Source organism: Colias croceus, chromosome 8, assembly GCF_905220415.1.
Source record: "Colias croceus chromosome 8, ilColCroc2.1".
NCBI classification, from domain to species: Eukaryota; Metazoa; Arthropoda; class Insecta; order Lepidoptera; family Pieridae; genus Colias; species Colias croceus.
The window spans coordinates 8883273-8895852 of record NC_059544.1 but is presented as its reverse complement, the minus strand read 5'-3'; the positions used below and the strand labels follow the sequence as shown (position 1 = coordinate 8895852).

The 12580-nt window shown below is 32.5% G+C and overlaps 1 protein-coding gene and 1 long non-coding RNA gene across 3 annotated transcripts in view; both read right to left on the bottom strand.

The window, feature by feature from the left end:
* LOC123693593 (anaphase-promoting complex subunit 11-like) overlaps positions 1 to 8248 on the bottom strand; it is a 42560-nt gene extending 34312 nt beyond the window's left edge. The window contains exons 1-3 of one of the 2 annotated variants that reach the window (XM_045638759.1): positions 8101 to 8248; positions 7750 to 7987; positions 693 to 830 (exon numbers count right to left, since the gene is read on the bottom strand). In XM_045638759.1, the coding sequence (XP_045494715.1) occupies positions 7752 to 7987; positions 8101 to 8119 (255 nt within the window). In that variant the 5' untranslated portion in view covers positions 8120 to 8248 and the 3' untranslated portion in view covers positions 693 to 830; positions 7750 to 7751. Of the gene's footprint in view, positions 1 to 655; positions 831 to 4613; positions 6166 to 7749; positions 7988 to 8100 lie in introns of those variants that run through there. The other variant, XM_045638758.1, reaches the window with a different exon arrangement.
* A 1735-nt stretch (positions 8249 to 9983) lies between these two features.
* LOC123694071 lies at positions 9984 to 10826 on the bottom strand. The gene is made up of 2 exons (XR_006751766.1): positions 10686 to 10826; positions 9984 to 10133 (listed from the first exon to the last, which is right to left on the bottom strand). It is a non-coding gene; the product is annotated as an uncharacterized LOC123694071 (long non-coding RNA).
* Positions 10827 to 12580: the final 1754 nt, after the last annotated feature.

Here is a 12580-nt window from a genome sequence, read left to right as displayed (position 1 = left end):
ATCTAAATGTGTGCCAAGTTCTGCAGACAGTCCAGAAATTTATTAACAAAGATGTATTAAGTTCTTAGGTTGACTGAAAACTCAATTGTTTTATTTTCCCTTAGAGAACAATGTTTATTCCAAAATATAACTTTTTTAATTTGAATAATATAATTATTTTCACAAAGCAAACAACTAATGACCTATTGAACCCCATAATTTGATGAGGCTAGTTTTACATACTGTTTATATTTTGTGAGGTTCTAAAAACTAGCCTTATTAAATTATTATATTTTGAAAATAATTATATTATTCAAATTAAAAAAGTTATATTTTGGAATAAACATTGTTCTCTAAGGGAAAATAAAACAATTGAGTTTTCAGTCAACCTAAGAACTTAATACATCTTTGTTAATAAATTTCTGGACTGTCTGCAGAACTTGGCACACATTTAGATCTCATTTCTTTTTTTGGCAAATTAAGTCAACGATTGAACTCGGCTCCAAATTATACATTTATGTTTTTGGTGGGATATATAAATACGTAATTTATTCGATTTTTCATTGTATTTCTATTCCAGTGCTACCAAAGCCTTTATATAAGACTATCTGAGCAAATAGAGTAAACGTCCATGAAACAGAGTTACACAGACCAGTAGCTACATTTTTAAACTCACCATTTCCTTCTTCAAATAAACGAGTTGTCCGTCCAGATCAGTGGGCGGGGTCTCGTCACTTGTCGGCGACGGCTCCTGCATCGGCTCCCCGTCAGCGAAGCCGCTGAGACTCTTGGGTAAGGGTGGTAGACCTTGCAACGACATCGTGCTTATTGCTTTGAACTGCTTGCGTAGTCTGAAAGGGAGGGTAATGTTATAGGGAATCTTGTTTGGGTCATCTGATGCTATAGTTGGACAGATAGAGATCTTTAAAAGCATTTTATATTGGTACAAATGGTGGTTTAATTGGTAAAAATTATGTATGCCATTTAGGAGTTAATAATATATCTATATTATTGAATACAATGAACAGCAAACTATCTAGTTTGCTGTTCATTGTATTCAAAGATAGAGCGGCAAACTATAATAAGCAATAATAAGGTAAGACTTGCAAAGTTCTATCGAGACCGTATGTGGTGATTTCGCATATTATAATTACTTCTAAATTGCAATTAAAACAACCATCACCTTACTAACAAATAAATTCCTAAATCACATCTATCATACGTTTGATATAAGTGCTAAAGTGTGTACAATTCTTGTCACTCCTCACTTTTATTATTCTCGTGTTCAATTAAAAGTGATACATCTACCATTATATTGGTAGAAAATAGTTAATGTACGCACAAATACATAAATACGTCAACCGTCGACCTTTACGTAATTTAAGCAGATGTCTTTCCCATTTAAACAGATTAATTTATGGAGCTTGATGCATTAATTATGATCCAAGTATGTCCTTATACCATATGTTAAGAGTTAGTTTGGAATTCTATTTGAGTAGTTGATTTCTTTCATTGGAATTATTGAATTTATTGAGCTTTTAGTGTCGAGAAGGTATGAATAGGAAAAAAGCTAGTTTATTTTTATTTTACATTTGTACTGAAAAAGAAAATCTTTTGACTATTTTGACGTTGAACAAAGATTTGTGTGTGATTCATTTTTCCTAAGTTCTGGCTAGTACTTACATTATATAAAATTTCACAACCGTTTTTAATTATACAATTTAGGGCCGATTTTTCAATGCTTGATGCTCAAATACGTGCAATTAGAATACGTTTTTCAAATGTTAGTTTTATACATTATTCGACGAATAAGTTTTAACCAAGGATTGAAAAATCAGCCCTTATTAAAATATAACAATTATTCTTCTAGCATATACTCTACATCTAACGTCAAATCATCTTACCTAACGTGCTCATAACCGTTTTCTACAACGTCAAAATCATAATAAGATTGAGAAGTTATTTATATCCACGCGACGTAGTTAAGACGCTCGGTAATCTACACAAGACCCGGCAACCTTAGGAACAGTTCAAACAGAAAAGAAAACAACCGGCCACACAATTTAGTATTTACATATTATAGCGATTCCGTATAAATGCGTATTTCTAGGCTATTGAGTACGTTTGTTCGTTTCACGCATGCAGTGGCATGTGAGCTATGTAACATCCTAAACTGACCGGTTTATTCTATGTAAATGTCGTGGTCATATCGTAGATTTGATCATTTCATGATATGAGTGGCCATTTCACGAAATGGTTGCATATCGTGAAATGGCCAACATAGTTTGATCAGATCGTTAAATCGTCAACGTTTCACGATTTGGTCATCCACATTTGGCCAGATCGTATAAAATATAAAGAGTCCATAAAATATTAAAAAATTTCAGAATAACTATATTCTAAAAACTTATTTAATGTCATTTAAGTTAGTGCCGCGGCAGCGCCCGGCGAATGCCAGAAGCGGATCGCTTTTTAAAAAACAAACAATTATATATAATAATATAGTAGTAGTTTCTTAAATTATTTTATTTAAGTCGCATTTTTTCTTAAATACATATAAGATATCCACATTTTCCATAGTACTCGTACCTCTTCGTCGTAAATTCTTTGCTATGACTTTCTTCATAATATTGTTATTAAACGAATTGTGAAGTTTTTAACTGCGAATAATTTAATTTTCGCCAGCGGCCGCCATCTTATCACATAAACACAGAGCTTGCAGCGCCTCTACCAACGATTAATGTAACTATTTTACGATATAATCAAATAATTTTGATCATTTCATGAAAAAACCGTGCGTTAATTGGCCATATCGTGAAACGATTTCTTATCACTGATCTGCCCAAACCACATCATGATGTGGCCAAACTAAATTGGCCATTTCACGATATGCGACCATTTCGTGAAATGGCCACTCATATCATGAAATGATCAAATCTACGATATGACCACGACATAAACATAAATGTATGCAAATGATTCACGGTCAGCGAGGTGACTCTTTTGGGTAAAACGAAAAAAAGGTAAAGCTAAAGTTTGTAAATAGAATAACATTTAAAAATATAACTATATAATTTATAAGAAGAAATGAAACATATTTTTTTGCTCTGAGTGAATCACACTCAAAAGTTCTACGCGGTGTTCCACTGTTCGTTCACGCAGGCAGTTCAGGCATTACAATAATCATGGCAATTATTACAAGAGATAATTTTTATATCGCAGGAATTTTTTGCAACCAGTTCCGCGTACACATATTTTAATGTAGCTTAGGAATTTATTTTTAACCGCATGTATTTATTTAATTTTTTTCTAAACTAATGATGTAAAAAGAAAAAATATTGGTATTACTGATCACGGATCTAGATGCACTTGTAAAACCACAGAGCGGAGCTTGTGTCATATTTTTGAATGTAATATTTAAAGCCCATTAAGATCAAAGTACGTACCAATAATACAATATCGAAAAGAAATGAAAAGGTGTTGTTGTTGTCTTTACTATCAAAATAATGTGCCCATTATTATTTGAACTATTTATGTAGGCACGCGCTTATTATCCTAAACTGGCAGGTGGTTTAGCAGGTAACGAAACTGATTATGTTAACAGGTTAAGCTGCAAATGCATACTGTAAATTATAATTTATAATACAGGTGCAAAAAGTTGTCTGCAGCTGCTCTAGACAAACCCCTGAATATGGATAGAAGCTTTTGTGCACTAAGAATTCTTATCTTAATATTTTGAATTATACCCGTAGTTTATCGTTGTGTGGTATCTTTTTTGTCTCTTTTTGAATGACTCACTCTTTGAAGTTTATAAAGCAGAAAGCCTGTTTTTGATATTTGAGAATTATACAGGACACAAGCCTTGCCAGTTCACCTCCGATTCCAATTTTTCTTTATGTAACAATGAACCGATGACCTTTCGGAGCTCTATTTATCACACTGATGATTTTTTACAATGCCTCAAAAGATTTTGAAACGTGAAAAGATAATACACACTTACATTTAAATATTTTGATCAGAAACCTAACTATAGGAAGAAAGGAAAAATTTTAGCTTAATGTTTTCTTCAATAGATGGATACTTTTCATACGAGCAAACGTACAAGCATATTATTTAATATTTGGTTGTGGAACTTTTTGCACGCTCTAAATATTTGTGTCGTATATCGCAAACTTCAAATAATTGGATCAAATATTTTTTTTTGCTTTACAAATACCTCTTGTGCTATGTTAAAAACTAATTATATTATGGTTGCAACATTGATCGCGTGTCAAGTTTTCGCTAATTCAACTTTTAATACCCTATTAATTTGTTATTATACCTTACGCGTCGGATTACATGTTTAATAAGCGCTTCCTGTTACTAACTTACAAGGTCTCAGTTTCGTACGCCTACCTGGATTAGAAGAGTATAAAAATATACCTTTATTCTCGTATTAGTAAACTGATTAAGAGCGTATTTATAAAATATAAATAAGATGTAATTACTTTTTATATAACAATAACAATACGCTATTTTGACTGTGAAAATTGTAATTTAATTTGTTCCGAAGATACCGTTTCTAACACGATATTAGAATTGGACATCCGGGTACATTTAAATCTGCAGTTTTAAGTAACTATTATTTTGCTCACCTAGATTTGAGATCATCGTCAACGATATAAGCATACGCTTGATCATATCCGTCATCCGTATTCCCGCTCGCTACAGACGACACCGCGTAATTCGGTTCCTCCGAATCAGATTCACAATTCCCATTCTTCTCGTCATCATTATCCAACACTTCAGGCACATTGGATTGCGAATGCATAGTTTGCAGCTCATAAATCAGCATTTCGTGATTATTCATGTCCTTCATCATTCCCATTTCGGGCGAGCCGCAGTCGTTAGTTAAATTCGTGGAATCTTTGCCTTTATCTATAACGGTGTTGGCTTCGTCTTTATTATTGTTTCTACTGGCGAGAATCTCAGAAATCAGCATCTCTGTTACTCGAGAAGTTTTTCTTTCAAGGGAATTGTTGTTGTTTACATTTACGTCCCCTTTCGAATTATCGTTCTCGATTTGTTTATTTTGCATGTTATCATCGTTTAAACTTTTTTCTACACTAGTCTCGTTATGGTTAATTTCTTCTACAGTAGCGTATGGTGCTTCGGGAACCGGACTGCTGGGGACTGTGGGTTCTGCGTCTACGGGTAGCGAATAGGGACTAACTTCCGGCTCAATTTTTGGTTTATTTGCTTTTAAAGAATTACTTATAGGTGTTGGTCTCATTGGTTTAATTTTAGGCTTAGGGGATAACGGAGGCGGTGGGGCTTTACGTAAAGGTAATGTTTTTTCCGCGAAACTAGATGATTTCGAAACTTTGCACTTAGCATCCTGGTCTAATTTATTTGAAGTTGAAAGTGATCGAACTAATATTTGTTTACAAGTTTTTACAGCTCTAGAATTTAGGGATTCGTTCGACTTCTTAGTAGAAGAGGGCGAATTAACAGAGCTACTGTCACTGGAGCTCCTTCTGGAATTCTGCCCGCTAGACTTCCTCTCATCGGATGAAGAGCTTCGATCACTTATCACATCTTTGATAAAAGACTTGACGCGTGCGAGACCGTTTTGCCTAGGCGACACAGAAGGTTTATTAGTACTGTTTCGATCTAAAGTTTTCGCTTTCGATGAAACCTGAGGGTTTTCATGCTTAGTGAAGGTTCTAGTCTTGGTTAAATTGGCCTTTGAATCGGCAACTGCTTTTCTCGTCTTCGCAAGCGCTTCTGCGACCATGCTCTGACTGGGCCGCGGGGGTACAGGTGGCGGTCCCTTTATTTTTGTTGTTTTCATGGGGTGGGCGTTCGTCTGTACCATCAGCATGCTTAAGCGAGACGTCACTCGGACAATACTATAATAAAAAACACTATAGTATAATGAGCGCGATTACACTAGCATCACGTTAGTCACGACACACGCGAGATTCAGAGATTGCAGCGACGCGGCCGTCCCCGCTCGCGCTCTAAAACTGACTGCGATAAAAACGCCTTGCAACTTGTCGGCCACTCGATCCTTGCAGCTTGCTAGTTTACGATCACCATACGACACTTGGGAACATTGAAAACTACTATTGTCATTTCTTTTGGGGAACTTAATAATGTAAAAAAATAACGCGGCGTACGACTGGAAGCACCAAGTCTTGTCAGCGTATTCTTCACAATTAAAACGAATGCAATACTACCGGTCGGTCGGTCACGGAATATTGCATGGCTGGTGCGGGCACTACGAAAGCACTTAGTGGCCTATTGTTTCAACTCTGTAAACGTTACAGCTGCTATTTAGGAGAAGGTATCGTGGATGTAATTAATGATGTGGGCTAATTGCTTTTAATTATATTTTACGAGGTTTCGTGTTGATGATATTTGCAAAAATGAATTGTAGACACATTATCGATTTTATAAATACGTGTAGTAATTTTTATTAACATTTTTTTTTGTTTCTCTCTAACATATTGTTATACCAGGTTTTGGGCACTTTTTATTTATATTTTAATAATTTAATAATTATAAGGAAAAATATCTTAATACAAATGACCTTTTGAAATAATACCTACTTATTGCAATATTTGTGCATACTTATAATTTATTTTATTTCTACTCTTAATAAAAAGAAGATATAGTAGCAGATCAGGCATATTAATTAGGTACTTACTATATTATACAACACGAAATATATTTAATTTGTATGATACAACTTATTTTGTATTTTTTAACAGCATGGTTAACTTCAAAAATCATATTTATATAAAGTATAGAAAAAAGTAAATAATCAAACAACTAATGGCTTAAAAAATACTTAACATGAGTATAATGTCTTTCATATACACCTTATGAGTTATGATAAATTGATAATAGTGGTTTCATTGATAGAAGACATAAAGTAACAGTAAACAAAGCTTGTTTTAATAAAAGGAAATATTTTTAAAATTTATTTTAGTAAAGATATTTTTAATGCATAATTTTAGTACTAGACAATAGAATACTTTATTTGATAACAAAATAGACAATTCAATTTCAAATTTACCGACCTCAATTTTTACTCTATTTATGAAATAATTCTTTATAAAAAAACTAACTACCTTTTTTATCATCAGACCAAATCTAAATTCTTTAAATTGAAAACCTCCTCCTGTGTTTGAAGTGGGTTGAAAAATCAAATCTTTTAATAGTATAAAATATAATAAGTACATTAAAATCTTGTTATATTAGTTATTAGTCATGCGTTCAGTATTATCACATAAAGTGGTTAGTGCACTTCAACATAATATCATAATTCAATTAAGTACATTAAAATTTAAAAGGCACAGTCGCACATTTAGCAAATTATTAGATTTGAACTTGAAACAAAATTAACCAGTTCATGAGAACAACATCATTCAAAACACATCAATTTTGTATGCATATGAGAAGCATAGCACAATTATGTATCTTTTGCTTGTGTGTGTGGCTGTTAGTTTAAATTTATGATATAAGTCTTTAAGTTTACAAAATAACTCATGTCTTTATAAATGTTATGCTGCAAATGCATTTCACATTTGTTTTATGAATCATATTTTTACAGGTAGAGCAGCAAAATATATGAATGAACTCGTGTTAGTTAATGTGGAGGATATAATGTAGAAATTATTTGATGTAGGACATACGACCATAATTGTTATCAACACAGTGCTACTACATTAGAATACTAGGTACTGTCTAATCAGACCACATTACATTGGTTTAATGACTCACCTTTACTTATTATTGAACTTCCAATCCTGTCTACACATAGGGCACTGCTGTTGTGGCTGGGAGTGCAACCACTTGACAATGCAGTGAATGTGGAAGCAGTGAGAACAGGCTCCCCACACTAGCGGGCAGTCGTCGCCGGGCAGCTTACAGTCCGGACAACAGCTATCGAAGGGCATACGACAAATGCCGCAGTTGTCGTCGTTTGCTATCCAACGCCAAGTCGCAACACCACTCCAACCTATGATATACAGGATTGAATACACCAATTTGATGGGACAAAGAAAAGTGGACTTTTCACGAAATCATGAAAACACTTTCCTAATTAGCAAAGTTTTATCAGTCTGTACTTACTTTTAATAGTGACTTTCATGGCGTAATACAGTCACCATATTCTTCATTAACTCAACGTTATGCCTTCTTTTTAAATAAAAATAATCATGCGAATTTTGGCACAAACAAAAAATCGTTAATATTTTTGTTTGACAGCCACAGACCACAGTCCACAGAATAAAAATATTAAATGTCAATAGACAAAATGACATTTCACGCATAATAATTTTTAATTCGATCATGTTTCGCTCGAATTGTAGCAGAATGAAATTTTATTTTTGGGTATTATATTAATCACAGAAATTAATAAATAAACATTAAATTTTAGTAAAGATAAAAATGGAATGGTACTAATGAGTATGAATTGTGAAATCCCGTAATAAATATTTACAAAAATAAAAATTTTAATCCATTTTAATCATATATCGTACTGTGATATCGTGGTTAAAAGTGATATAACCCAAGTTTAGTATTTAAAAACGACTTTCATAGCAACAGCTAATAAATTTTTGATTTTGCTTATTTAAGTACAATAAAATCGAAACAGAGAGAGAGAGAGACGGTACAAAATCAAAAATTGTCTTAAATATTAAACAAATCAACTTATAAAATGCGGCATAATGCTTAACGTTGAATGTTCCAATTACAGCAACGCTTCGCACAATCAAGCACTCTTAAAAGTAATGCGCGTGAATTGATGCGTGCAATCGATTTATCGTTAGTAATTTATTAATTGTTGGAAAAAAAAATTGGTTGTCTGTAAAGTCGGTTTACTGACGATTTTATTGCTCTGAGCTGACGATAGTTGAACGTGACAACGACCGATTGTGCTTCTTTGTCGCTCGTTCCGCGCTCTCGCTTGCACTGGAACGCCTCAGAGCGAGGTGTGGAGCGAGGTAATGCCGCATTGAGTCATGTTTTTTCGGGCGTGCAGCCGTCTCTATCGACTTATAAGACGTTGTCACGTCAAAATGTTAATGAAATAATCAAAATCCAAATTACTTATAATAACCGTAAATAGTTTTCAACCAATTATTATGTGTATACTACTTTATTTACACATTAATGAGGTTATTGCTAACTCGAATATATTTTTTTTCAACACTGAACTTAACGCAACCTGCTGGTGCGTTTCACGTTGCAATTAAGCATCAGCATAATTCGGCATTGTGCGCCACTGAGTCGCATTATGCTCAGCTGTAATCTTAGAGCATTAAACCAACCGGAGACGACACGCGCAATTCTTTCATAGTCAAAAAGTCTGTCATTTCCTGCGGGGGGAACAAGTAAACACATTTAAATAGTGTTAACACAAACGCATTTTGAGATTACGTCGCTACAACACGCACACGACAAAATAATCAAACACCAGCATGACTATACACATACAAGTACAAACCTTGGTACAAACACACACATAGACACCGTGTCTGTATTCAACGTCAATGTAAACATCGATAGTGCGAAAACGCGTCGATAATTTAAGTCGATAATAATTATAATACTTATCGATACTTTATGCTCAATGAATTTAGAATTTTAATTTTAATGATAAATTAAATATTTGTGATTTGTGACACCTAAGTATTCATAACGAATAACAAGTGGAGAGGTCGTCGTGACGTCGATTTGACACTTTCAAAACAATGAATATGCGTAACAAAAATAAAGATGTAGTATAAGCTCTATAGTAATTTTCTAGTTTTCAAAAATTCATATCTCAAAAACTAAAAGTTTCCGTCAATTGCAAATTTTAGATTTAGGTTCCGTAGGACAACAGCTAACCACAAAAAAATTTACGCCTCTCAACTCGACGTCCCATAAAGTTTAGCCTAATACCATTTTTTTGTGAATGTCACAATTTACATATAAAACAAGAAATAGTGAACAAAAAGACAGCTTTGTCGTTCATTTACATCATTTATTTACAAATATTTACATTTATTTTAACGCAGAAACACTAGTTAGTGCTAGTCCGTTTAGGAGTCCATGAAACATGATTCGCATTCGGAGATCGAATCCAAACATCCCGAATCACAGCAGCTTTTAGAAATCTGAAAAAAAAAATGAGAATGAAACAAACTGATAAAATTTATCATCATCAGCCATAAGACGCCCACGGCTGGATAATATTTATATCGATATTATTCTTTTACCGTCCCATCCCTAATTTTTATGCAGTGATACCAGAATAACGAATTAAAAATGCCTTTTTACGTACATGTTACGAACGTAAGTAATTGCATTATAATTAATAAAATACAAACTTAAACTTAGTATACTATAAAATATTAAAGAAAAACATGTGTTGGAGATAAACAATAAATGAATTTGCAAACGGTATTTATCATTAATTCATAAAGTTTATACAAATTATACTTCACGTTATTTATGGTTTCTTTGGCTAAATTTTATTACTCTATAATAACAAATATGAACGGTGATAAAAGTTATAATTAAATATTAAAACAGTCTACGTACTTTAAAATTTACCCAAAAGTGGATGTAGTACCATTATGTGGCAACACTTTTACATTGACAATATATTTCAGTATTTTGCAAATTTGCTGCAATATTTCACAATATTTTGATGTAAAAGTACTTACAGATGAAAAGTAACATTATCCTTAATTACATTCCACGTTTCTGACCACTTCTTACACGTAAATTCACTTCAATTTGGCATATTTCGCTCCGGTTTTTTCACGTTCACTGACATTAGCAAAATGGCGTTGGGCGCGCGTCAACTATAGGTAAACCAGAATCTGATGGCAATTAGGGAAATCAAAATTTTGAGTGTGCAACCCTGGGGAAAATGGACTGAACGATCTTGATACTGCTTATTTTTTATTTTGTCCTCAATATCAAACTCAAACTCAAACATTCATTTATTCAATTAGACTACTATTTAGTAGCACTTTCGAATCGTCATTACATAATTATTTTAACATTTACCACCGATTCGGAAAGTATTGTCCACTTATGTAATGTGACTATCATTAGTCACATTACATAAGTGGACAATACTGTACTTAATAATGAGATATCCACTTAATATTTTAAAGGTACATACTTACATGTATAGTATACAATCATACATATTACTTTTATACAGGTAATACATATTATTATTTACACATACCTATATTTGTATATTCATTACCAGTATGCCATGTGAAAATATCGATATAATGTTAATGTAGATCATAACTGCTTATAATTTTTTATAAAATAAAATAAAACTATGTTTATTTTCGTAAGTATAGGTAAACCAGAATCTGATGGCAATTAGGGAAATCAAAATTTTGAGTGTGCAACCCTAGGGAAAATGGACTGAACGATCTTGATACTGCTTATTTTTTAGTTTGTTCTCAATATCATTAGTCACATTACATAAGTGGACAATACTGTACTTAATAATGAGATATCCACTTAATATTATGTATGTACATACTTACATGTATAATATACATATTACTTTTACACAGGTAATACATATTATTATTTACACATACCTATATTTGTATGTTCATTATCATTATGCCATGTGAAAATATCGATGTTATATCGATATAAAACTAGACTGCTTATAATTTTTTATAAAATAAAATAAAAGTAAAATAAAACTATGTTTATTTTCGTAAGTATTAACAGATACACACATTATAAAATTGACTTGGACAGCTTGGACTTGACGAATAGCCGTATTGGAAACTCCTGTAATAAGTTTTCATAAAATTATATTCCAATCAACAAACAATATTATAGTTACCTACATATAATATTTTTTAATTAAAAGTATCAAAGCGGGTAAGTCCAATTTACCAATAAAATCTTCTAAATTGAAAATTGTGATGTGTTTGACCCTTCTTCATCAAATATTTTTCTATACACATTATAAACAACACCTCTTGCTTGTGATCACAGCGGCTTTTTCGACATTTTCGAAGATTTTTTTAGACAAAATCCTAAAAATTATTTATCAACTGCAAAAAAGACAAATAATTTGACAACCAATTTGATAGTTGTCAAATAAGTTGCCACATGAAAATCTTTTATTTCTTATATATAAATATGCCATCAGATTCTGGTAGACCTATAGTTATTAACAGCTTACACACACACTATAAAATTGACTTGGACAGCTTGGATTTGACGAATAGCCGTATTGGAAACTCCTTTAATAAGTTTTCATAAAATTATATTCTAATCAACAAACAATATTATAGTTACCTAAATATTATAATCTTTTTTAATTTAAAGTATCAAAACGGGTAAGTCCAATTTACCAATAAAATCTTCAAAATTGAAAATTGTGATGTGTTTGACCCTTCTTCATCGAATGTTTTTCTATACACATTATAAACAACACCTCTTGCTTGTGATCGCAGCGGCTTTTTCGACATTTTCGAAGAATTTTTAGGCAAAATCCTAAAAATTATTCATCAACTGCAAAAAAGACAAATAATTTGACAACCATTTTGATAGTTGTCAAATAAGT